The 25,916-nt window shown below is 41.7% G+C and overlaps 1 protein-coding gene across 1 annotated transcript in view; it reads right to left on the bottom strand.

The window, feature by feature from the left end:
• Positions 1 to 3,371: 3,371 nt before the first annotated feature.
• The window catches only part of LOC308671301 (thrombin inhibitor hemalin-like), a gene marked incomplete at its 5' end in the record, with an annotated part of 32,882 nt that continues 10,337 nt past the window's right edge, over positions 3,372 to 25,916 (bottom strand). Inside the window, 3 exons of the mRNA XM_081333407.1 lie at positions 3,372 to 3,510; positions 5,441 to 5,620; positions 11,253 to 11,480. Coding sequence (XP_081189533.1) covers positions 3,500 to 3,510; positions 5,441 to 5,620; positions 11,253 to 11,480 — 419 coding nt within the window. The 3' untranslated portion in view covers positions 3,372 to 3,499. The remainder of the gene's footprint in view (positions 3,511 to 5,440; positions 5,621 to 11,252; positions 11,481 to 25,916) is intronic.

The raw sequence follows: 25,916 nt of genomic DNA, 5'->3' as shown, positions 1-25,916 counted from the left end.
ACACACAGATTTGAGTCATTGCCAATGGCCATTAGAAGCCCTACAAGGACTAAAGTGCAGCCTGGCAGACATTAGCTGATCTACCCTAAGAAGATGCCCAGCACTTCCAGACTCCCATTCCTGAGATCCCAGACTTCTGGGATCGAGTGAGAAAGTCATTAGGAAGAGCTTTTGTCCCATTTGCTCGAAGGTTAGGGCTTGGGTTCCAGCAGACTGAAGAGGAAACCCTTTCTGGAACTGCGCATTCAACACGGGCAGAAGGGGCACCTGGAAGTGGAGGGGTGACGGGACCAGCCTTTTTCCTCCTCTTCCAAAGACTTCGCATATACTTCCTCTTCAACCTGGTTTAAGTATTTGTGGCGTGTGCTTAGGGTTGGAAAATGCACATGTTGTTTATATTCCAGTTCCCAAATATATTGCTCTGCATCTGTTGCTCCTTGTTGATGTACAACAAACAGTAGCTGTAGGTTTTAGGAAGATATATTATTCATAGGATAATATATAAAGGGATATATCTAAAAGGAAATGCAACAAAATTCTACTCCAATTTTGTTTAACCTTTTTATACTGTGTCAAAATCTCCACTTCCCCCAAATTTGAAAAATACTCGTATCCCAAAATGATTGTCCCAGAACTAAGGACTGACAGAGAATACTGCAGAAAAGGGACTTTTATTCTGTTTGGTTCGAATGTTCTACTCCAGAAACTGGCTTCCTAAAGTAAATCCCATGTGTTAAAGGTCCCTCCAACATCAGGTCTGTTGTTCATGTGATCGTAGCTTGGAAGAGAAAGGGGCAGTGGCAAGCAGAATGCACATAGGTATGGAAGGACAAGGAAGTTCTTGCTACCTACCTACAGAAGAGGCATCCCGAAAGCATAAAATGAGCAGTCCAAAAGTGAGGAGCATGCAGTTTGAACGAATCATGGTGATGAAAACAAGTATCCAATGCTGAGTTGAGTCATTTTATAGCTTATCCAAGAGTGAAGTACACCTGGGCATTCATGTGGTTGGAACACCAAGGTCCAGTTCCCCAATATCTGATTAATGCTCACATTCAAAAATGGTTACTTCAAGGACCGACTGGGAATACTAGTGAACAGGGAGTGTTATTAGGAGTCAATAAAGTTCTTCCGAACGAGGGACTTAATTTATAAATGTTTATTGACTTCTAAAGTCAATCCCGCGTTCATGTAGTTAGAACAAAGTGGTCATACGTAGTGATCCTGAGTACAGTTGCACCTGTCATCCATGAACAGGTCTACACAGAGCATGGCAAATGAGTAAGCAATTGTTCCTTAATTAAAGTGAATGTATGAGTGAAGAAATAAAAAGGAAAGAGGTACAATTACTTAGCACCACCTCCCCTCACTCACTATCTTTCTGTCCTTACAAACCACCTTTATTTTTACAAGCTCCATACTCAGCTATGTAGTTACACAATGAAATTTCTCTTCTTTTTCTTTCCGTAGTCTTATCTAATCCAACCACGACTCTTAACTCGATGCCGCCTCTTGAACAATTTGCTTTTCCTTCATTAACCTCTTTTGCAATTTCATTCCCATTTATTTCCACTAGCTAACTGTATCACTTTAATTCACTTTTGTATTCATTTCACAACACAAAGTCTTGACCTTATGCCTTGTTGTTCTACCATACAAATAGTTTACGCAGCCCTTTTCCCTGGGTTTAGCTTCCTGGGTTTTCCTTGCAGGCTTCCCAGCTTTCAGTTCCCTAGAACAAAGTAGACAAAAGCACATTCTTATTACAGTCATTTTTTTCTTTCCTCAATGACATATAGGCGAGCACAAACATTTATCCAACTGTCTAACAGCATTTAAATATGTTCAAACTTAAAAGTGTTATGCCATTTTTACTACACATTTTTGCAAAGTTTTATGGCCAGCTCTACCTCTGATAGACCAACAATAAGCAATCCTTAAAACCCGCATGAACTGCTGCCTGAGTTGCTGAAGGATGACGAAATTGTGCTGCCCAGAAATTAGTGCTTGTGGTGCTGGTGCTGCTATTGCTATCTGAAGACGAGGAGTTTGAGCAAGGGTGCACCACTGGGACGGAAGAGCAGAGCAGAGCAAGAACATTCTGCCAGGCTCCTTGCAAAAAAGGAACCTCATTCCTCCAAATAAGCAGCACTGGGGCTGCTTCTGTTTAAGAAGAGCATGGCAACAGCCGATTGCTTACCCAGACTCCGTGTGCCTTTCCTTCCGATCTGAAACCTTGTGACTTTGACTCTGGCCTGACGTAAGCCTCCCCCTCCCCCACCCGCCCCAAGTAAACCAGAGAGGAGAAATGGTGAGCTTATTCCACTTTATTGTAAGGCTGCGTTAAGAGAATCTCGCAAGTCTGAAAGTACGAATCTCCCACTGTTGCATTTTAACCACCTGATACGTTAGAGTGAACCTCTTCTAATTTTCTTTTTCTGCTTGTTATTTAGTTATGGGCTTCCCCTGGCATTTATCTGATCCTTAGTTAGGTAGCCATTTTTTCTCTCATTTTCCAAGATCATTCCGATGTGCCATTACATCACTTTCACTTTCACTCCCCTTCTGCCATATTCCCAAGGGAAACAAGTTGACAGCTATGAGAAGAAAATTTTATTTTTATTTGTTTTGATTAATTTTTATAGCAGTCCATCTCAACTAATTGACTATAGGCTGCAAACTTCTAAAATGTATGTGTGTTGTTCCACTCCATCACCCCCAAAAAATTCTCAAGATCACTAGTAACGTCCCTAAATTATCTCCTCCCATTTATGTGACAGCTGTCCCTCCCTCTGGAATCTGTGGTTCACACTCACATCTTGGTGCTTGGTGCTTGGTGTGGAAAGAGCTGGAAAGATTGGGGATCTCTGCATTGTAGGAAATGCAGCTGGACATTCATATGGTTTGAACAATGGGGTAGATATGTAGGGACCATGAGTACAGTTCTGGTATAACTACGCATCCTCATACTGGTTAAACGGTGCTCAAGAAAACATAGCTTAGTGTAGCAATGTTGCATTTAATATATTAAAGACATGTGGAAAGAAAAGGAAATACCTTACATGTTTTGTAACCTTAGATACACATCAGTTGTTCTCACTACCCTTCAGTCATCGGGTGGAGTTCCTGACACATCTCAAAAGGGTTGGCTGTGTGGAAGGAAGGCCAAGCAAATATTCCTGCCAGATCAGATGCTCAGCATTCTGTATTACCATAAGATGTATTTGAATATTCTCTCTATCTGATATATTCACTGAATATTCTGTATTGGGGTGTCCTTTTTGGAATCTTGTCAATGGTGTGATAGAATAAAAGGAGTAGTGCAAATAGTATTTCAGAAAATGCATGTTAGCATGTCAAAGTATTTGTATTTTATTTAAGAGAATGCTTAGAATTCAGTGCATGGAAAGTGTTTCAGTGGGAAATTCCATGGAAGTTTGGATTCCTTCCTCAGCTGCTGAATCTCAAAGGATTCTATCAATCCAATCAAGAATTGTAGTCAGTGATACTCTGGAAAGGAGACAATGAAAATCAAGTTATCACAGATACATTTTTCAATCGTGTGCGTAATTGCTATGTGATTCCCGTTGTCCATTTGAATGTGGAAATGCCCACATAACGATTTGCAGGCAAAAGCATAAAAACAAAAGGTTAATTTTAGGGCACTTATTTATGAATTTTCTTTGGTGTTTTTAACTTTCTAAATGATTACTAATTGAACCCAATAATTAATAGCCCCAGTTTCCCCCAATACTAGTTCAGAACCTAGATTGCAAAAATTCCCTTCCAGTAGGTTTGCATTCTTTTGGCATTCCTCCGAAGTTAAGAAGTTGTTTTCATTCCCTCCACATCCACTAAAAACAAACGTTATACATGTTCCAGTTACTGTGTCAAAAAATAGTGAATAACAGGAGATGTGCACGGTCCTATTCTTGGGCAAAGTGTACATTTCTCAGGAAATAGAACTGAAAGTGAAAAGAAGAAGATAAGACGGACTGTCCCTTTTGAGGAAAGCCAGAAGATCATCACATGAAAATATATCCAGAGTGAATATTTGTGCATCTACTGGAAATGTAGATCCGGAGCAATCCACTCCAAACGTCCAAAAAAGTGAAAACAATTTGCCTAGCCTTATATGGCAAGAACACTCAGATTTGAGTCTTTGCCACTTGCTATTAGAAGTCCTCAAAAGAACTGCTGTGCTGCTAAGAAGAGGCACGAGATCCTCATTCCTGAGATCCCAGATTTCTGGGATGAACTGAGAAGCTCATGAGAGAGGTTTCCTCCCAATTGCTAAAAGGTTACGGTTTGTATTCCTGCAGACAGAAATAGAAACCCCTTCTGGAGCTGGACATTCAACACGTGGAGGAAGGGGAGCTGGAAGTGGAAGGGTGGATGGCCATTCCCTTTCTTCCTTTTCCAAAGACTTCACTTGGACCTTCTCTTCACCCAAATTTAAGTATTTGCAGTCTACTTATGGTGGATTCCCAAAATTGAATTTTTGTTCTCTTTCTATAAAGGTTGGAACTAAGTAGGTCTCTATAGTTTAGCTCAATAAAGGGAACAGCGGTAGCAGAGGGAATAGGATGAGTTAGGAGAGTTGCCACTATACTCAAAAGATGCCAGGTCTATTACAGAGTGAAGCAGACAGGTCCTCAAAAGGTAATAACTAGAAAAGAAGCCAGGTGCACAAACATAAGATGTGTCATTCCAAACACTGCAAGAAAATTCATTGGTACTTAAATGCAGAATAGTAGCACCTTGCCAGAAAACATTTTCACGATGTAATGATATATAATACATTTTCTTTCATGAAGCATTGCAAGGCAGTCTGAACAAACAAAATTTCCAGGCATTGCACAAGTTAGAAGTGACTTTTCCTGTGAGGAATCTATAATTTCCTTTGATTCTTCAGTATTTTGCTTAATTCCAAACTGATCCCCCTTGATCAATTCAGTGCAGACACATAACTGCAAGAAAAACAGTAAAAACAAGGAAGCTACCTTTATGGCATTTCTTTAGGAAATTTCTTTTTTGCATTTTTACCATTTTAAAAGATCTGATTTTGCTGATTGTGTCCACTTATAAGCTTCTCTCCCTAGTTCAGGGCCTGGATTGCAGAACTGAGATCAAGATAACTTTGGGACTCAAGAGCTTTCAGATCAACGATTGACGGAGAAAACTAAAATGCCATTTGTTTTAATTGTGTGCCAAGGCAAAAATTAAAATTGCCTACTCACCAGAGTAGGCTGGGAAAGATTGAGGGCAATAGAAAAAGGGGACGACAGAGAATGAGGTGGCTGGATGGAGTCACTGAAGCAGTAGGCGTGAGCCTAGATGGACTCCAGAAGATGGTAGAGGACAGGAAGGCCTGGAGGAACATTGTCCATAGGGTCGCGATGGGTCGGACACGACTTCGCAACTAACAACAACAACTCACCAGAAGGTTGACATGTAGCTCTGCACTGAAACCAATTTTGAAAGTTGTTTTCATTTCCTTCACAACCCCCATAAATGAATTCCTCACATTTCTTAGTTGCTGTGTTATAATAAAAACGATGAAAGGAAGCTTTGCACCGTCCTACTTTTGCAGGGAGATTACATAGCTCTGGTCTTGCATCTGAAAGTGAAAAGAAGAAAATAATACAGACTGTCCCTCTTAAGGAAACCCAGAAGATCATTGCATGAATATATATTGTGTTCTGACTCCAGGGTGCAGGGCAGTGTGAATATTTGAGCATCTACTGGAAAGGTAGATCCTGAGCAATCTGCTCCAACCTTCAGAAAACGTGAAAACAAGTTGCCAGCCCTAACATAGTGAGAAAACTCAAATTTGAGTCATTGGCAGTGGCCATTAGAAGTCCTCAAAGAACTGAATGGCAGCCTGGCAGACACAAACTGCTGTGCCCTTAAGAAGAGGCACCAAACTCCCATTCCTGAGATCCCAGATTTCTGGGATGGATTGAGAGAGTCATCAGGGAGAGCTTTGTCCCATTTGCTTGAAGGTTAGGGCTTGTATTCCAGCAGAAAGACAGAGCAAACGCGTTGGAACTGGGAATTCAACATTGGGAATAGAGGCACATGAAAGTGGAGGGGTGAGTGGGCCATTCTCTTTCCTCCACTTCCAAAGAGTTTGAATGTACCTTCTCTTCAACCAGGTCTAAGTATTTGGGGCGTCTGCTTAGGGTTGCAAAAATCATATATTGTTTATTTTCCAGTTCCCAAATACATTGCTCTGAATCTTTTGTTTCTTGTTGATCTGCAAATAACAGTAACTGTAGTTTTTAGGGGAAATATATTTGCTATAGCTTTGCTATTAATGATTTTGTGTCTGTGTGTGTGTGTGTGTGTGTGTGTGTGTGTGCCCCCCAAAAGATTTCAATTTCTTTCTTACCAATTCTTTTGCATTCTTTTCGGCATTCGCTCAAAGTTAAGAAGTTATTGTCATTCCCTCCACATCCACTATAAGTGAACATCAAACATTTTGCTAGTGTTGGGTTGAAAAAATAGCGAACAGAAGGAGACCTACACCATCCTATTGTAGGGATAAATGTACATTTTGTGGGATATAGACCTGAAAGTGAAAAGAAAAAATAAGACAGTCTCTTTAAGGAAACCCAGAAGTTCATCACATGAAAATAAACTGTTCTGACTCCAGAGTCCAGGACAAAGTGAATATTTGAGCATCTAACTGGAAAAATAGATCCTGAGTAATCTGCTGCCAACCTTAGAAAAAGTGAATATACTTTGCCCTAAGATAGTGCGAACACACAGATTTGAGTCATTGCCAATGGCCATTAGAAGCCCTACAAGGACTAAAGTGCAGCCTGGCAGACATTAGCTGATCTACCCTAAGAAGATGCCCAGCACTTCCAGACTCCCATTCCTGAGATCCCAGACTTCTGGGATCGAGTGAGAAAGTCATTAGGAAGAGCTTTTGTCCCATTTGCTTGAAGGTTAGGGCTTGGGTTCCAGCAGACAGAAATAGAAACCCCTTCTGCAGCTGGGCATTCAACACGGGCAGAAGGGGCACCTGGAAGTGGAGGGGTGACGGGACCAGCCTCTTTCCTCCTCTTCCAAAGACTTCACATATACTTCCTCTTCAACCTGGTTTAAGTATTTGTGGCGGGTGCTTAGGGTTGGAAAATGCACATGTTGTTTATATTCCAGTTCACAAATACATTGCTCTGCATCTGTTGCTCCTTGTTGATGTACAACAAACAGTAGCTGTAGGTTTTAGGAAGAATATATTATTCATAGGATAATATATAAAGGGATATATCTAAAAGGAAATGCAACAAAAATTTACTCACATTTTGTTAACCTTTTTATACTGTGTCAAGATCTCCACTTCCCCCAAATTTGAAAAATACTCGTATCCCAAAATGATTGTCCCAGAACTAAGGACTGACAGAGAATGCTGCAGAAAAGGGACTTTTATTCTGTTTGGTTCGGATGTTCCACTCCAGAAACTGGCTTCCTAAAGTAAATCCCATGTGTTAAAGGTCCCTCCAACATCAGGTCTGTTGTTCATGTGATCGTAGCTTGGAAGAGAAAGGGGCAGTGGCAAGCAGAATGCACATAGGTATGGAAGGACAAGGAAGTTCTTGCTACCTACCTACAGAAGAGGCATCCCGAAAGCAGAAAATGAGCAGTCCAAAAGTGAGGAGCACGCAGTTTGAACGAATCATGGTGATGAAAACAAGTATCCAATGCTGAGTTGAGTCATTTTATAGCTTATCCAAGAGTAAAGTACACCTGGGCATTCATGTAGTTGGAACACCAAGGTCCAGTTCCACAATATCTGATTAATGCTCACATTCAAAAGGACCGACTGGGAATACTAGTGAGCAGGGAGTGTTATTAGGAGTCAATAAACTTCTTCAGAACGAGGGACTTAGTTTATAAATGTTTATTGACTTCTAAAGTCAATCCCGCGTTCATGTAGTTAGAACAAAGTGGTCATACGTAGTGATCCTGAGTACAGTTGCACCTGTCATCCATGAACAGGTCTACACAGAGCATGGCAAATGAGTAAGCAATTGTTCCTTAATTAAAGTGAATGTATGAGTGAAGAAATAAAAAGGAAAGAGGTACAATTACTTAGCACCACCTCCCCTCACTCACTATCTTTCTGTCCTTACAAACCACCTTTATTTTTACAAGCTCCATACTCAGCTATGTATTTACACAATGAAATTTCTCTTCTTTTTCTTTCCGTAGTCTTATCTAATCCAACCACGACTCTTAACTCGATGCCGCCTCTTGAACAATTTGCTTTTCCTTCATTAACCTCTTTTGCAATTTCATTCCCATTTATTTCCACTAGCTAACTGTATGAGAAGAAAAATTTATTATTTTTATTTCTTTCTTTGTTTAATTTTTATAGCAGTCCATATCAACTAATTGACTCTAGGCTGCAAACTCTTCTAAAATGTATGTATGTTGTTCCACTCCACCACCACCCCCAAAAATCTCAAGATCACTAGTAGTGTCCCTAAATTATCTCCTCCCATTTATGTGACAGCTGTCCCCCCCTCGGGAATCTGTGGTTCACACTCACATCTTGGTGCTTGGTGTGGAAGGAGCAGATGTGTTTCCCCTTACCTGGGCTCTTGCACTATTGCAGGGGTCCCCAACCATTGAGAACCGGGCTGCGCAAGAAATGGGCGAGCGAACAAAACTCCACTTCCACTGCTTGTACAAAACCATCCCTTCTCCCCTGCAACCGCAACCGCAGCTGCCGCTAACCCTACTGGTCCACAGAGCTGGAAATATTGGGAATGTCTGCATTGTAGGAAATGCAGCTGGAGATTCACATGGTTTGAACAGTGGGGTAGATATGTAGGGACCATGAGTACAGTTCTGGTATAACTACGTATCCTGATATTGGTTAAATGGTGCTGAAGAAAACATAGCTTAGTGTAGCAATGTTGCATTTAATATATTAAAGACATGTGGAAAGAAAAGGAAATACCTTACATATTTTGTAACCTTAGATACACATCAGTTATTCTCACTACCCTTCAGTCATCGGGTGGAGTTCCTGACACATCTCAAAAGGGTTGGCTGTGTGGAAGGAAGGCCAAGCAAATATTCCTGCCAAATCAGATGCTTGGTATTCTCTATTACCATAAGATGTATTTGAATATTCTCTCTATCTGATATATTCACTGAATATTCTCTATTGGGGTGTCCTGTTTGGAATCTTGTCAATGGTGTGATAGAATAAAAGGAGTAGTGCAAATAGTATTTCAGAAAATGCATATTAGCATGTCAAAGTATTTGTATTTTATTTAAGAGAATGCTTAGAATTCAATGCATGGAAAGTGTTTCAGTGGGAAATTCCATGGAAGTTTGGATTCCTTCCTCAGCTGCTGCATCCAGCCCCTCTCAAAGGATTCTATCAATCCAATCAAGAATTGTAGTCAGTTTTACCCTGGAAAGGAGACAGTGAAAATCAAGTTGTCAAAGATAGATTTTTCAATAGTGTGTGTAATCGCTATGTGATTCTCGTTGTCCATTTGAATGTGGAAATGCCCACATAACGATTTGCAGGGAAAAGCATAAAAACAAAAGGTTAATTTTAGGGCACTTATTTATGAAATTTCTTTTGGTGTTTTTAACTTTCTAAATGATTACTGATTGAACCCAATGATTAGCCCCAGTTTCCCCCAATACTAGTTCAGAACCTAGATTGCAAAACTTCCCTACCAGTAGGTTTGCATTCTTTTAGGCATTCCTCCGAAGTTAAGAAGTTGTTTTCATTCCCTCCACATCCACTAAAAACAAACGTTATACACGTTCCAGTTACTGTGTCGAAAAAATAGTGAATAACAGGAGATGTGCACGGTCCTATTCTTGGGCGAAGTGTACATTTCTCAGGAAATAGAACTGAAAGTGAAAAGAAGAAGATAAGACAGACTGTCCCTTTTGAGGAAAGCCAGAAGATCATCACATGAAAATATATCCAGAGTGAATATTTGAGCATCTACTGGAAAAGTAGATCCTGAGCAATCCACTCCAAACGTCAAAAAAAGTGAAAACAATTTGCCTAGCCTTATATGGCGAGAACACTCAGATTTGAGTCTTTGCCACTTGCCATTAGAAGTCCTCAAAGAGCTGCAGTGCTGCTAAGAAGAGGCACAAGATCCTCATTCCTGAGTTCCCAGATTTCTGGGATGAACTGAGAAGCTCATTGTTGAATCGCGTGGTCTCACAAATTAAGGACGCTCAGGATGGTGTGCAGCGAGTCTTTATTGTAGTGAGGATTCACGCTAGCTCCAAAGGGGTTACCTGGCGTACCTTTATACCTGCCCAGGTGAATGCCAACCAATAGATTCAAACCTAGGCTTCCCGCCAGTGCAGGTAGCCAATAGATTTAAACCCTGGCTTCCTGCCAGGACTGGCTATTGCCCGGGGCTGTCAAACTTGTTTAAACCAGGCTTTCCTGCCAAATGCGGTTATAGCCTGGAGCTGTCCATCCCCGCACCTCCTGCTGAGCTTAACAGCCTGTGTATGCTGAGACTGCATACACTACACCCCTTCCCCCATAGTGAGGAGCTAACCCCTGCCCATTTCCTTTCTCACAACTATATACAATATTTACAATTTTTATTATTCTCCTCGCCCTCCCCCTTAGGTCCGTACGTAGTCAGAGAGGTAGACTGGGGCCTTGTGTGTTCTGTTGGATCTTCTCAGGTTTGGCCCACCTGTTGGCGTATTGTTGTTTGAGTCTCTTTTATTATTGTCCGGCCGAGCCAGTTGGTGTGGTGGCCTGCTATGTGTTGGTGTGGGTGGTGTGGTTTCCGTGGGCTCTGTGGGCCTGGAGGTTGTGTCATCGGTTGCCCTGTTCCCCTTGTCCTGCCCTCGCCTGGAGCAGGCTTGTCCTTGTGACCCCCTTGTGTCCATCCTGGGTTGTTGTCGTGGTGGCTCCACTTCCTCCGGCCCCATCTCCTGATTTCCCTCCAGGATCTTTTCAGGAGCCCTTGGTCTCAATTGATCCAGGTGCCCCCTCCACTGGAGTCCCCCCTCCACCCTTACGTTGTAAGAAAGGGGCCCCGTTTAGTCCAATATCTCCCCTGGTACCCATGGGTGACCTGTGCCATAGTTCCTAGCCCAGATGGTGTCTCCCTGGTTGAACACTCTGTTGAGGCTTGGGGTTCCGGCGTCTGCAACCACTCTGTCTGGGTGGAGTCTGTCCAGTGTGGTTATTAGACGCCTGCCCCATCAGAGTTCTGCTGGGCTTTTACCTGTTGCGGCGCAGGGTGTGGAATGTTGGTGAAACAGGAAGGTGGCCAGTCGTTGCTTCCAGTCCCCTTGTATGATGCGCTTGAGGGCGTTTTTTCTTGTGCATACAAAACGTTCTGCCAACCCATTACTGGCCGGGTGAAAGGGGGCAGAGGTGACATGTCTAATGCCCAAGGTCCTCAGGAACACCTGAAAGTCCGATGAAGTAAACTGTGTTCCGTTATCTGATGCTATCACATCAGGGAGCCCATGAGTTGCAAACAGGCCCCTGAGTACTTGAATGGCCCCTGCAGTGGTCATGTTACCTACAGGTACCACTTCTAGCCATTTTGAGTGGCTGTCCACTGCGACAAGGAACGTATGGCCTTGGAATGGTCCCGCATAGTCAATGTGCACCCTGGACCATGGGGTGTGTGTCTCTTCCCATTTGTGTATTGGGACGTGTGGCTGCTTAGTACGTGATCTTTGGCAAGTGTAACACCCTGCTACTAGCCCTTCTATCTCCTTGTCCAGCCCAGGCCACCAGAGGTAGCTCCTGGCCAGTGCCTTCATTCTTACTATCCCTGGGTGGCCCTCATGCAAGGACTGTAGGATTCTTTCCCTTAGCCCTTGTGGTATGATGACCTGGCTTCCCCATAACAGACATCCCCTATGGGTGGACAATTCGTGTCTCCTGGAGAAGTATGCTACGAACTCCTGGCCTGTCGATTTGTCCAACCACCCTGTGCTCACCCATGAGTGTACCCGGCTCAGAATTTTATCTTTGGGTATTTCTGCAGCCACGTCTTTGGCGTTGAGGGGGCATTCTGGCAGATCTTGAATAGCCAGTATTTGGGCTGCCGGTGCTGGGTCTGGTTCTATGTCCCTTAGTGGGAGTCTGCTGAGGCCATCAGCGTGCCCCATCTCCTTACCTGGTGTGTGTACTAATTTACAAGAGTAGGCTGACAGGAAGATGGACCAGCGCAGCATTCTGGGTGACAGGATCTGAGGTGTTTGTTTGTCTGTTGTAAATAGTCCTAGTAATGGTTTGTGATCAGTGAATATTGTGAAGTCCCTTCCGTAAAGGTAATCGTGGAAATTCTTGACTCCAGCAACCACTGCCAGCACCTCTTTGTCTATCTGAACATAATTTCTTTCGGCTGCTGACAGGGTCCTGGAGTAATAAGCAATGGGAGCCTGTGTTCCGTTCTCCTCCAGATGACTGAGCACTGCTCCTATCGCATAGGGGGATGCATCACATGCGATGCAGATTGGTTTGGTTTCCACAAAATATGTGACTGTGGCATTTCCTGCCAACAGTCCTTTTAGTGCATTGAATGCTTCTGTGTGGGCAGTAGACCAGTTCCAAGTTGTCTGTTTGTCTAATAGCCTGTGTAGGGGTTCTGCTATTGTTGCCTTATGTGGTAGGAATGCATGGTAGAAGTTGAGCATTGCCTCAAAGAGCTGCTGTGCTGCTAAGAAGAGGCACGAGATCCTCATTCCTGAGATCCCAGATTTCTGGGATGAACTGAGAAGCTCATGAGAGAGGTTTCCTCCCAATTGCTTAAAGGTTACGGTTTGTATTCCAGCAGACAGAAATAGAAACCCCTTCTGGAGCTGGACATTCAACACGTGGAGGAAGGGGACCTGGAAGTGGAAGGGTGGATGGCCATTCCCTTTCCTCCTTTTCCAAAGACTTCACTTGGACCTTCTCTTCACCCAAATTTAAGTATTTGCAGAGTCTACTTATGGTGGATTCCCAAAATTGAATTTTTGTTCTCTTTCTATAAAGGTTGGAACCAAATAGGTCTCTATAATTTAGCTCAATAAAGGGAACAGCGGTAGCAGAGGGAATAGGATGAGTTAGGAGAGTTGCCACTATACTCAAAAGATGCCAGGTCTATTACAGAGTGAAGCAGACAGGTCCTGAAAAGGTAATAACTAGAAAAGAAGCCAGGTGCACAAACATAAGATGTGTCATTCCAAACACTGCAAGAAAATTCATTGGTACTTGAATGCAGAATAGTAGCATCTTGCCAGAAAATATTTTCACGATGTAATGATATATAATATATTTTCTTTCATGAAGCATTGCAAGGCAGTCTGAACACACAAAATCTCCAGGCATTGCACATGTTAGAAGTGACTTTTAATAATAATAATAATAAACCTTTATTGTCAAAGTACAACATGTGTACATTGAGATTAGCTGAGCCTCCCCCCCCCCGTGCTCTCTCCCCCCAACACACAGTGACAACAAACCCTCTATCCCACCACACCATGTGAACCAACTACACCACACACCGGCCTCCCAAGTCAATTCTGCATAATATTATGTCTCATTTAAAAGCCTAACAGCCCACGGATAAAAGCTATTTTTCAGCCTGTTGGTACGGCTGGCTATATTCCTATATCTCCTACCGGATGGTAGGAGAGTAAAGAGATACCGTCCAGGGTGTGAGTCATCCCTGAGAATCTTCCTCACTCTTCCAAGGCAATGAGCCCTGGCGATGTCATCCAGTGGTGTCAGGGGAGAGCCCACAATGTCTTGTGCTGTGCTCACTACCCTCTGTAATACTTTCCTGTCCGCGGCTGTCAGACCATCATACCAAACCACAATACCATACGAGAGGACGCTCTCTATGGTAGACCGGTAAAAGAGGGTCATTAGCTGTTGTTCTACCCTGTTCTTCTGCAAGACCCTAAGAAAGTGAAGCCTCTGTTGGGCCTTTCTAGCCACCTGGGTTGTGTTAACTTTCCAGGTAAGATCTTCACAGAGGTAGACTCCCAGAAATTTAAAGGAGGAAACTCTCTTTACACAGTCCTCCTGTGAGGAATCTATAATTTTCTTTGATTCTTCAGTATTTTGCTTAATTCCAAAGTGATCCCCCTTGATCAATTGAGTGCAGACACATAACTGCAAGAAAAACAGTAAAAACAAGGAAGCTACCTTTATGGCATTTCTTTAGGAAATTTCTTTTTTGCATTTTTACCATTTTAAAAGATCTGACTTTGCTGATTGTGTCCACTTATAAGCTCCTCTCCCTAGTTCAGGGCCTGGATTGCAGAACTGAGATCAAGATAACTTTGGGACTCAAGAGCTTTCAGATCAACGATTGACGGAGAAAACTAAAATGCCATTTGTTTTAATTGTGTAACAAGGCAAAAATTAAAATTGCCTACTCACCAGAACGTTGACATGTAGCTCTGCACTGAAACCAATTTAGAAAGTTGTTTCCATTTCCTCCACAACCCCCAAAAATGAATTCCTCACAGTTTTTAGTTGCTGTGTTGAAATAAAAACGACGAAATGAAGCTTTGCACCTTCCTACTTTTGCAGGAAGATTACATATCCCTGGACTTACACCTGAAAGTGAAAAGAAGAAAAAAAGATAGACTGTCCCTCTTAAGAAAACCCAGAAGATCATTGCATGAATACATATTGTGTTCTGACTCCAGGGTGCAGGGCAGTGTGAATATTTGAGCATCTACTGGAAAAGTAGATCCTGAGCAATCTGCTCCAACCTTCAGAAAAAGTGAAAACAAGTTGCCAGCCCTAACATAGTGAGAAAACTCAAATTTGAGTCATTGGCAGTGGCCATTAGAAGTCCTCAAAGAACTGAATGGCAGCCTGGCAGACACAAACTGCCGTGCCCTTAAGAAGAGGCACCAAACTCCCATTCCTGAGATCCCAGATTTCTGGGATGGATTGAGAGAGTCATCAGGGAGAGCTTTGTCCCATTTGCTTGAAGGTTAGGGCTTGTATTCCAGCAGAAAGACAGAGCAAATGCATCTAGAACTGGGAATTCAACATTGGGAATAGAGGCACATGAAAGTGGAGGGGTGGGTGGGCCATTCTCTTTCCTCCACTTCCAAAGAGTTTGAATGTACCTTCTCTTCAACCAGGTCTAAGTATTTGGGGCGTCTGCTTAGGGTTGCAAAATTCATATATTGTTTATTTTCCAGTTCCCATATACATTGCTCTGAATCTTGTTGATGTACAAAGAACAGTATCTTTAGGTTTTAGGAAGAACATATTATTAATGGGAAAGGTTATGATGTGTGTGTGTGTGTATTTGTGTGTGTGTGTGTGTGTGTGTGTGTATTTTTTGTGCCAAGGCAGAGACCCCTAACCTTTTGGACACCAGGGACCGATTCCGTGGTTAAAGATTGTTCCATAGATCAGAGGGGGCATGGTTTTGTGTGCTGCCTGCATCCAACAGATGGGGCCTCACTTATTTGTGTGGCCTGGCTGCCATGCCAGTCCACGGACAAGGCTTTGGGGACCCATGCGTCAAGGAAAAGATTTTAATTTCTTCCTTACCAAAGCTTTGGCATTCTTTTATGCATTTGTTCAAAGATAAGAAGTTATTGTCATTCCCTCCACATCCACTATAAGTGAACATCATACATATCTGAGTTGCTGAGTTGAAAAAATAGCGAGCAGAAGGAGACATACACCATCCTATTGTAGGGATTTTTAGACATTTTCCGGGATATAGACCTGAAACTGAAAAGAAGAAAATAAGACAGTCTCGAGTGAGAAAGTCATTAGGAAGAGCTTTTGTCCCATTTGCTTGAAGGTTAGGGCTTGGGTTCCAGCAGACAGAAATAGAAACCCCTTCTGCAGCTGGGCATTCAACACGGGCAGAAGGGGCACCTGGAAGTGGAGGGGTGACGGGACCAGCCTCTTTCCTCCTCTTCCAAAGACTTCACATATACCTTCTCTTCAACCTGGTTGTATATATTCCAGTTCCCAAATACATTGCATCTGTTGCTCCTTGTTGATGTACAACAAACAGTAGCTGTAGGTTTTAGGAAGAATATATTATTCATAGGATAATATATAAAGGGATATATCTAAAAGGAAATGCAACAAAATTTTACTCACATTTTGTTAACCTTTTTATACTGTGTCAAGATCTCCACTTCCCCCAAATTTGAAAAATACTCGTATCCCAAAGTGATTGTCCCAGAACTAAGGACTGACAGAGAATACTGCAGAAAAGGGACTTTTATTCTGTTTGGTTCGGATGTTCCACTCCAGAAACTGGCTTCCTAAAGTAAATCCCATGTGTTAAAGGTCCCTCCAACATCAGGTCTGTTGTTCATGTGATCATAGCTTGGAAGAGAAAGGGGCAGTGGCAAGCAGAATGCACATAGGTATGGAAGGACAAGGAAGTTCTTGCTACCTACCTACAGAAGAGGCATCCCGAAAGCAGAAAATGAGCAGTCCAAAAGTGAGGAGCATGCAGTTTGAACGAATCATGGTGATGAAAACAAGTATCCAATGCTGAGTTGAGTCATTTTATAGCTTATCCAAGAGTGAAGTACACCTGGGCATTCATGTGGTTGGAACACCAAGGTCCAGTTCCACAATATCTGATTAATGCTCACATTCAAAAATGGTTACTCCAAGGACCGACTGGGAATACTAGTGAGCAGGGAGTGTTATTAGGAGTCAATAAAGCTCTTCCGAACGAGGGACTTAGTTGCTGCATATCCAAGTAGTCTGCAGAGCTGGAAAGATTGGGGACTGCTGCTTTGTATGAAATGCAGCTGGACATTCATATGGTTTGAACAATGAGTGGATAGGTAAGGATCATGAGTACAGTTCTGGTATAACTGTGTATTCTCATACTGGTTAAACAGTGCTGAAGAAAACAGCTTAGTGTAGCAATGTTGCATTTAATAAATTAAAGACCTGGAAAGAGCTAGAACATCTTTTGCAAACTTAGACACACACCAATCATTCTCACTATCCTTCAACCATCGGGTGGAGTTTCTGACCCATCTCAAAAGGGTTGCTTGTCTGGCAATGCAATTATTCCTACCAGATCAGATCCTCAGCATTCTCTATTACCATAAGATGTATTTGAATATTCTCCCCATCTATTTACTGAATATTCTGCATTGGGGTGTCCTGTTTGCAATGTTGTCAATGGCATGATAGAATAAAAGGAGTGGTTCAAATACTATTTCAAAAAATGGATATTAGCATGTCAAAGTATGTTTATTTAAGACTATGCTTAGAATTTGATGTTTTAGTGGGAGAGCCCATGGAATTTTGGATTCCTTCCTCAGCTGCTGAATCCACTCCCATCTCTCTTTTTTTTTTTTTATTGAAAAGTTTTAAAATACAGTTTTCCTTTAAAAAAACCCCCCTTCCCCCTCCCTCCTCCCCTCCCTACCTCCCCCCTATCTCCCCCCTCCCCCTCTCCCTCCTCCCTCCCCTGCCTCCCCCCCTACTTCCCCTCCTCCCCCCCTCCCCCCCCCGACTTCCCAGAGCAAAATACAAGGTATATATCTAAAAAGCAATCATAAACAATCATATACTAACAATTATAAACTCTAAAATCCATCACTCTCTAGCTTATATAGAGTAAACCAATCCTTAATAATACTAAATATGTATAAAGAACTAAAATAAAAGAAAACTAGCGTCATTCCCATCTATGTTCTTCCACAATTCACTATTTCCTAAACATATTCTCATTTACACATCACAAACACCTATCCCTATTAACCTCTCTAGCCAAAATAGGCTATAATAGATAATTCTTACACAAATTAACCCACATTAACCCACAAAACTTTCTTCCTCTTCCTCTGTAGTAAATTGTCCATTAATTCCAAATTAAAGATTCTGTTACCATACATATCATCCCAAAACTCTTAAAAACACAACTACCACTTGACTATCAGTATGTTGTGGAAGTTCCATAGATTTCTACTAGACCTATCTTCTTTTCTTTTTTGAGCGTTTTAAGGCAGCACGCGTCACCCTCTGTTCTCTAGAATCATCCAAAAGAGTTGCAGCTTGATCTCCTCCTGTAGCATTCTCGTCTATCAGTCCATCTTCATCCTCTTGATGTTCTCCTTCTCCAGATCCCTCTGCAGCTTCCAAAAGTGTTGATGGGGTTGCTTTTAAGACATTGTTGTAAAAATCATACGCTTGCTTCACAGTACCCAAACAGTACCTTTTGCCTTCATACATGAAGCTCAACCCAGCTGGGATCTCCCATCTGAACCTTATATCCCTTTGCTTGAGCTCTTGCACAAGAAATATAAAGTCCTTCCTTCTCTTTAAAATCTTTGGAGGAATTTCTTTTAAAACCAAAACTTCTTGACCAGCAATCACAACTTTAGTATCATAGGCAGCTTGTATAACTTCATCTCTAATTTCCCTTTTTACAAAATAAACCACCACATCTCTAGGCAACTTTCTCTGTTTAGCAATCCACGAGTTCACACGAAACACTTTGTCCATGCCTTGTTCTATTTCAGATGCTGGATGGTTCAATACCACCTCAAAAGCCTCAGAAACCAGCTGCTTTAAATCTTCCTTAATATTCTCTTTTAGGCCTCTAATTCTAACAGCAAACTGCATCTGATAAAATTGGGCCAAACTCAGTTCGCTATCCATTTTGTCTTTGAAATCTTCAATTTCCAATACTTTTGCTTCTAATATAGCATTCTTTTGAATCAGTTCTGCCACTTTGTCATCCAGCACCTCCACACATTTAGCTATTTTATGCACTGAGGACAAAATGTCTACCTTCATCTCTCTAAGTTTCTGTTCCATCCTTTCTTCCATTCTCTGCTCCAATTTCTCCAATTTCTCCTCCATCTGTGCAAATTTAACACCCATTGACTCCAAAATTAACTGGGTATGTTTTTCAAGATCCTTCGATGTCACTACATCTGGAGAATGCAACGCCTGCAGTAATGATTGTTGTTGCACCGGAGAATTTCCAGCACTCCGAAAAGTTCTAGGGGGAGGTTTAGACGCCATCTTTTACTTACAATTGTGTCGCACTTTCACTTTAAGTTTTAAGCAAAGTCCATCAAGCTCGAGAGTAAAATAAAATAATCCTTTTCATCTCTTCATCTTTCCCTCTTGTACTGCTCTGCCTGCTCTTTTCCTTTCATAGTCTCTCCTTCAAGCAGGGATGGTCGCAGACGCCTGGCTCTGCTCCATGAAATCCGGAGCAGAGACGCTAGCCAGCTGGGAGCAGCCCAGGCTACGGGGGAGTTCGATCCTTCAGCCGCCCAAGCTCCAAGCTCAGGCGGCCCCGGAGAACTCAACCCCTACCTGGGGGCTCACCCCCTCCTCTTCTCCCGAGGAGGGGGCTTCAAATTCGCCCGAACAGCTGATCGGCGCTGTTTCGGGCGAAAAATCACACAGCTGGGCGGCGGGCAGCCCGGGAAGGCTGTCTCCGGCGCCACGGAGCCACCGGAAGTCCTCCAATCCACTCCCATCTCTTAAACGATCCCATCAGAGAGATAAGGAATTAAAGTCATCGTTTCCCTGGAAAGGAGACAGAATCAAATTCAAGCTGGCAGCAGTAGGCCAGGATATCATGGGATCCTTAATCAACTTTACCCTATAAGACTGTCACGTCCTTAGTGTGAGTATTGAATTTGGTGGAATGACGTAATGACTTTAGTGTTTTTTCTGTCTCATTACAAGTGCCTCCTTTACTACTACTACTACTACTACTACTACTACTACTACTACTACTGTTGTTGTGGTTGTTGTTATTATATTTTTATTTTATTATCTCATCTCATGTTAGCTTATTCTGTCCTATCCTGTCCTGTCCTATCCTATCCTATCCTATCCTATCCTGTCCTGTCCTGTCCTGTCCTGTCCTGTCCTATCCTATCCTATCCTATCCTGTCCTGTCCTGTCCTGTCCTGTCCTGTCCTGTCCTATCCTATCCTATCCTATCCTATCCTATCCTATCCTGTCCTGTCCTGTCCTGTCCTGTCCTGTCCTGTCCTATCCTATCCTATCCTATCCTATCCTATCCTTACCTTACCTTACCTTACCTTACCTTACCTTACCTTACCTTACCTTACCTTACCTTATCAACTACTGCAGGGAAATTAGGACAAACAAAAAGGTCTCTAGGCTTTCCACATTTTTGAACTGACTTTTTCTTTGAGGGATATACAATTTCCTCTGATTTTTAAATATGCATTTAATACCAAAGTGATCAGTGAAGTATAGAAATGCTCTCATAACCTTTTGCAAGAAAAACTGTAAGAACAAGAAAGCGACTTTTATGGGAATTTTTACTTTTATGAAATTTGTTTCAGTACTTTTTCTTTTCTAAATGATTATTGATGAAGCCCAATGGTATCTCCCACTTTCTCCTCTCACGAGTCCAGGGAATGGATTGCAAAACTGAGATGAAGGTTGTTGTTGTTTTTGTTAGCTGTGAAGTTATGTCCGACCCATCGCGACCCTGTGGACAATGTTCCTCCAGGCTTTCCTGTCCTCTACCATCTTCTGGAGTCCATTTAAGCTCACGCCTCCTGCTTCAGTGACTCCATCCAGCCACCTCATTCTCTGTCGTCCCCTTCTTCTCTTGCCCTCAATCTTTCCCAGCATTAGGCTCTTCTCCAGTGAGTCCTTCCTTCTCATTAGGTGGCCAAAGTATTTGAGTTTTAGCTTCAGGATCTGGCCTTCTAAAGAGCAGTCAGGGTTGATCTCCTCTAGGACTGACTGGTTTGATCGTCTTGCAGTCCAAGGGACTCGCAGGAGTCTTCTCCAGCACCATAGTTCAAAGGCCTCAATTCTTTGGCGCTCAGCCTTTCTTATGGTCCAACTTTCACTGCCATACATTGCAACTGGGAAGACCATAGCCTTGACTATATACACTTTTGTTGACAGGGTGATGTCTCTGCTTTTTAGTGTGCTGTCTAGATTTGCCATGGCTTTCCTCCCGAGGAGGAAGCTTCTTTTAATTTCTTGGCTACAGTCCCCATCTGCAGTGATCTTGGAGCCCAGGAAAATAAAATCTGTCACTACCTCCATTTCTTCCCCATCTATTTGCCAGGAATTGAGAGGGCCGGATGCCATGATCTTGGTTTTCTTAATGTTAAGTTTCAACCCAACTTTTGCGCTCTCCTTCTTCACCCGCAACAAGAGGCTCTTTAGTTCTTCACTTTCTGCCATTAGAGTGGTATCATCTGCATATCTTAGGTTGTTGATATTTCTTCCGGCAATCTTAATTCCAACTTTTGATTCATCTAGCCCTGCCTTTCTCATGATGTGCTCTGCATATAAGTTAAATAGGCAGGGCGACAGTATACAGCCTTGCCGGACTCCTATCCCAATTTTGAACCAATCAGTGGTTCCGTGTCCAGTTCTCAGCTCAATGAAGAGTTTTCAGATTGGTGGTTGATGGTCAAGACTAAAATCTCATTTGTTTTAATTGTGTGCCAAGGCAAAGATGTCAATGTCTTCCTTACCAGCATTTTCACATTTCTTTGTGCATTCATCCATAGTTAAGAGGTTGTTTTCATTCCCTCCACATCCACTATACATAAATTTTTCACACATTGCAGTTATTACGTTGAAAAGATAACGGCGAGAGGGAGTTGTGTAGGATCCTACTTTTGGGACATTTATACATATGGCAGAGTATACTGAAAATGAAAATAATAAAATTAAGACAAACTGTCCCTCTTAAGGAAACCCTGAACATTATCACATACTGTGTTCTGACTCCAGAGTGCAAGAGAACGTGAATATTTGAGTGTCTACTAAAAATGTAGGTCCTGAGAAATTATCCCCCAAACTCAGAGAAATGAAAGCCCTTTGACTACTCTCACATGATCGTAGCACTATGTTCTGAGTCAGTGCCATCTGCCATTAGAAGTATTTGCAGCGTCTGCTTAGGGTGGGAAAATTCGTATGTTATTTTTTATTGCAGTTCCCAAATAGATTGTTCTGCATCTATTGCTCCTTTTTGATTTACAAAAACCATAGCAGAAGATTTTAAGAAGAATATACGATTCATAGGAAAGTTTATAGAAGGAAGTGCAAGAAAACCTCTACTCAGATTTACTTTAATCTTTCTATACTGTGTCAGGACTTCCTCTTCCCCAAAATTTGAATAATGCTGATATCCCAAAATGGTTGCCCCAGAACTAAGGACCGACTGGAAATATTGCAGAAAATGGACTTTTATTCTGTGTGTTTTGGATGATCCATTCCAGAAACTACCTTCCTAAAATCAATCCCATATTCTGAGGGCTCCTCCATTGTCTGTTGTTAATGTGATCATATCTTGGAAGTGGAGGGAGTATTTGCAGCCAGATTGCATGTAAGTGTGGAGGGAAAAGAAAGGTTTTACCTACCTACCTGCAGAAAAGACATCCTGAAAGCAAATGAACAGGCCCAAAGTGAGGAGCATGTAGTTCGAATTCTTCATTGTGTTGAAAGCAAGTATCCAATGCTGATTTGAGCTATTTTATGGATTCTTCAATGGGGAAGTAGTCTTGGGCATTCATGTAGTTGGAACAAGGAGGTCATAAATAGGGACTCTGAGTACAGTTCCACCAATTACCCATAAGCATTGTTATATACAGCATGGCAAATGAGTAAGCAATTGTACCCAAATTAAATTGAAGGCATGAGGAAAGCCCCCCCCCTCCTAAATCTCTAAGGGAAAACAGTTGTGGAGTTTGAGAATGAAATTTGTTTTTATTTTATTTTATTATTTGAATTTATTTATTTAATTTTTATAGCAGTCCATCTCAACCAAGTGACTCTGGGCTGTGAAAACCTCTAAAATGTATGTTTCCCCCCTCTTTCCCCCGTAACTCCTCAGGATCACAAGTGGCATCCATAAATTATCCCCTTCTGTTTACGTGACAGCTGCCCCTCCCTTGGAAATCTGTTGACTTCAGTTATAGCTTGTATACCTGGTGTGGAAGGAGCAGATTTGTTTCCACTTACTCGGTCTCTTGCTTTTCCTGAGGCTCCCTCCATCCCATAGACAAACTCTTCCCACTCATCTTAATTAAAGCCTAACAACTCCTGTAAGGCCAGTAATAGCTAAAACGGGTGTGTTTGGATATTGGTCATGAAAGCAATATAGCAGTTATATAGCTGCATGTCTGTTCCTGTCTCCCAAAACACTCCATGTCCCAAATTTGTTGAACAGATCCGTAATGGACATTCCTACAGGTGTATTTCTTCCCCCCCCCCCTCCGCCCTCTCTCTTTTTTAGTCTTTTAGTCACTTATCCCACTTTCTACCATCTCGGCATGTAATTTTAGTCCTTTGAAAATTTCAGTTTTTATGTTGTTCTTAAATGTTTGTTTTTTGAACTTAAGAGCATCTTTATATATTTCAGTTCCAAATAATAAACAATATAAGCAAGAAAGGAGGAGTGCAGTGGATCTGCAGATTCAGTGTTACCGTTCCCTCCCGCCCCCCCCGCCCCCCATTATAATAATGTCAGGTGGGAAGGGAGGGAGGGTTAGGGTTTGTCCATGGATTTAGTTTAGCTTGTTTCTATCAGAAGCACCAGATCCCGCAAATTTGAATTATGCTGTCGTCTCATGAACTGCCTTTCATGAAAATGGAGCAGTCCCCCAATCATTGCTGATACTGTCCTGCATGCTTACCTTAGAACAAAGAGGTGACTCAGAATAACGCAGAAAAGGGAGCGCTATTTCCAGAAAACAGTTTTCTGAAATCAGACTAACATTTGGGAGGTGGGCTTTCCACCATCTCTTCCATTTAATTCTTGTGTGTGGAAGGAAGCCATGTTGTATGTGGATACACACAATGATCTATAGGGCTGGAAAAGGTGCCTAGATTTGGGTGAGGGGGTATTCTGAAAACAAAGCTGAATGAGCAAGTAGTGAAAGAGTTGAGAACAAGTGTCCGGTGCTCAGTCAAGCAACTGTTTATATGCACTACAGGAAATGCAGCTGGGCTTTCATGCAGTTGAAACCACAAGTTGATAGGTAGGGACTGTTAAGGACAGTTCTGCTCCAACTACGTACCATCCTTCTAGTTAAGCATGCTAAAAAAACACAGCAAAGATTAAGAAATGTTGCATTTAATAAATTGAAGCCATGTCAAAAGAGTTAGGAAAGAAAATATTTTACATCTTTTACAACCTTAGACGTACACCCGTCATTCTCAATATTCTTCAACCATAGGGTAGAATTTCTGAATGATCCATCTCTAAAAGTGTGACTGTGAGGGAGGAGTAGCAAGCAAAAACACATTTCAATATTCCCCGTATCTGATACATTCACTGAATACTGTGTATTGGGGTGTCCTATTTTCAATGTGGCTGATGGCCTGACAGAATAAAAGGAGCAGTGCAAATAGTATTTTGGAAACTGCATATTAGCCTGTCAAAGCATTTGTATGTTTATTTAAGACTATGCTTACAACACAATGCATGCAAGGTGTTTCTGTGGGAGAGTCCATGAAAGTTTGAATTCCTTCCTCAGCTGCTGAATCAACACCATCTCTCAAGGGAGATTAATACTGGGAACAGGAATTATATTTCCTGGAAAGGAGACAGAATAAAAATCAAGCTGTCAACAGTAAAAAAAAAGGCCAATATTTCATTGGTTCCTTAGAGAGGTCAAATAAATCCTCAGTCTAGAATTCCTTCGTGCTCACAAGCGATCCAGTCCATTTTGAATTCTGTTGACCAGTTTGCTTTGACTATTAGTAGTTCAGATTGTTGTAGAGAGAATCTATGTATCCATTTGAACTGCCTGGATTCCTGATTTTCTGCGCTCGACACCAATTCTATTATATAGAGTGAGGTCCTCAAAAGTGAATAATTAGAAAAGAAGTTTTGTCTATGGCCAGGTCCACAGAGATGGAAGTCTCACTCCAAATGCTGAAAGAAAATTCATTGGCATCTTGCAAAAAAAAAACCCTTTTCAAAGTAATGTAATCCTCTAAAGTTACAGTACATTTCTTAATCTTTTAGTCTTTATTGATTATTGATTAGCCCGTGGGCCATATCAAAGTGCAAAGTTCCAGCAACAAATTGTTACTAAAATTTGATAAAGGCAATTTAAAATGGAATTTGATAAAATACAATTTATAAAATACAATCTAAAAACGTATCTATTTGACCTGGTCTGATGGGTAAGGGTTGGGGTTTTAATACATCTTAATTATTGTTTTAACCTTGGGCATTTATTTAATCGCTTTTAACTTTTGTGTCCTGTTTTTGTATTTGCCCTGTACACCGCCCTGAGTCCTTCGGGAGAAGGGCGGTATAAAAATATAATAAATAAAAATAAATAATAAATAAAATGGAATTCCATAAAATACAATTTAAAATGGAATTAAAATAAAACACAATTTAAGATGAAATAATAATAAAATACAATCTAAAATGAAATTGTAATAATGAACAATAATTTAAGATATAGATAAAATATGATAACATTATATTTCGGAGTCGCCCTTGCAATCTACCCCAATCAGTCCCACATATGCAGATCTCAACCAAACCATTTTGTTTAAGTACTGTGCTACGTTAAATGTTATTTTCAAGTTCTGGCCGGACATAAGGTAAAATAACTTAAGTTATTTTGATGTGGGGATCCCAATGGGTTTATAGACCAAGATACCTGTCTCTCACCCTCTTATACAGACAACAGTCAAATAGGATGTGAGCCAGGTACATTTTTTAATGAAGCAGTGCATGGCAATTTGGACAAAGAAAAACATTCCCAGGCATTACATATGCTTGCAATTGCAATAGCACTTCGACTTATATAATGCTTCACAGTATTTTGCAGTATTCTCTGAGTGGTAATAATATCAACATATTGCTCCCAACAATCTGGGTCCTCATTTAACTGATCTAGGAATGATGGAAGGCTGAGTCAACCTTGAG

Source organism: Vipera berus, assembly GCF_964194415.1.
Source record: "Vipera berus genome assembly, chromosome: 8".
NCBI lineage: Eukaryota > Metazoa > Chordata > Lepidosauria > Squamata > Viperidae > Vipera > Vipera berus.
Note: the sequence above shows the minus strand (reverse complement) of the source record. Positions and strands in the feature narration are given on the sequence as shown.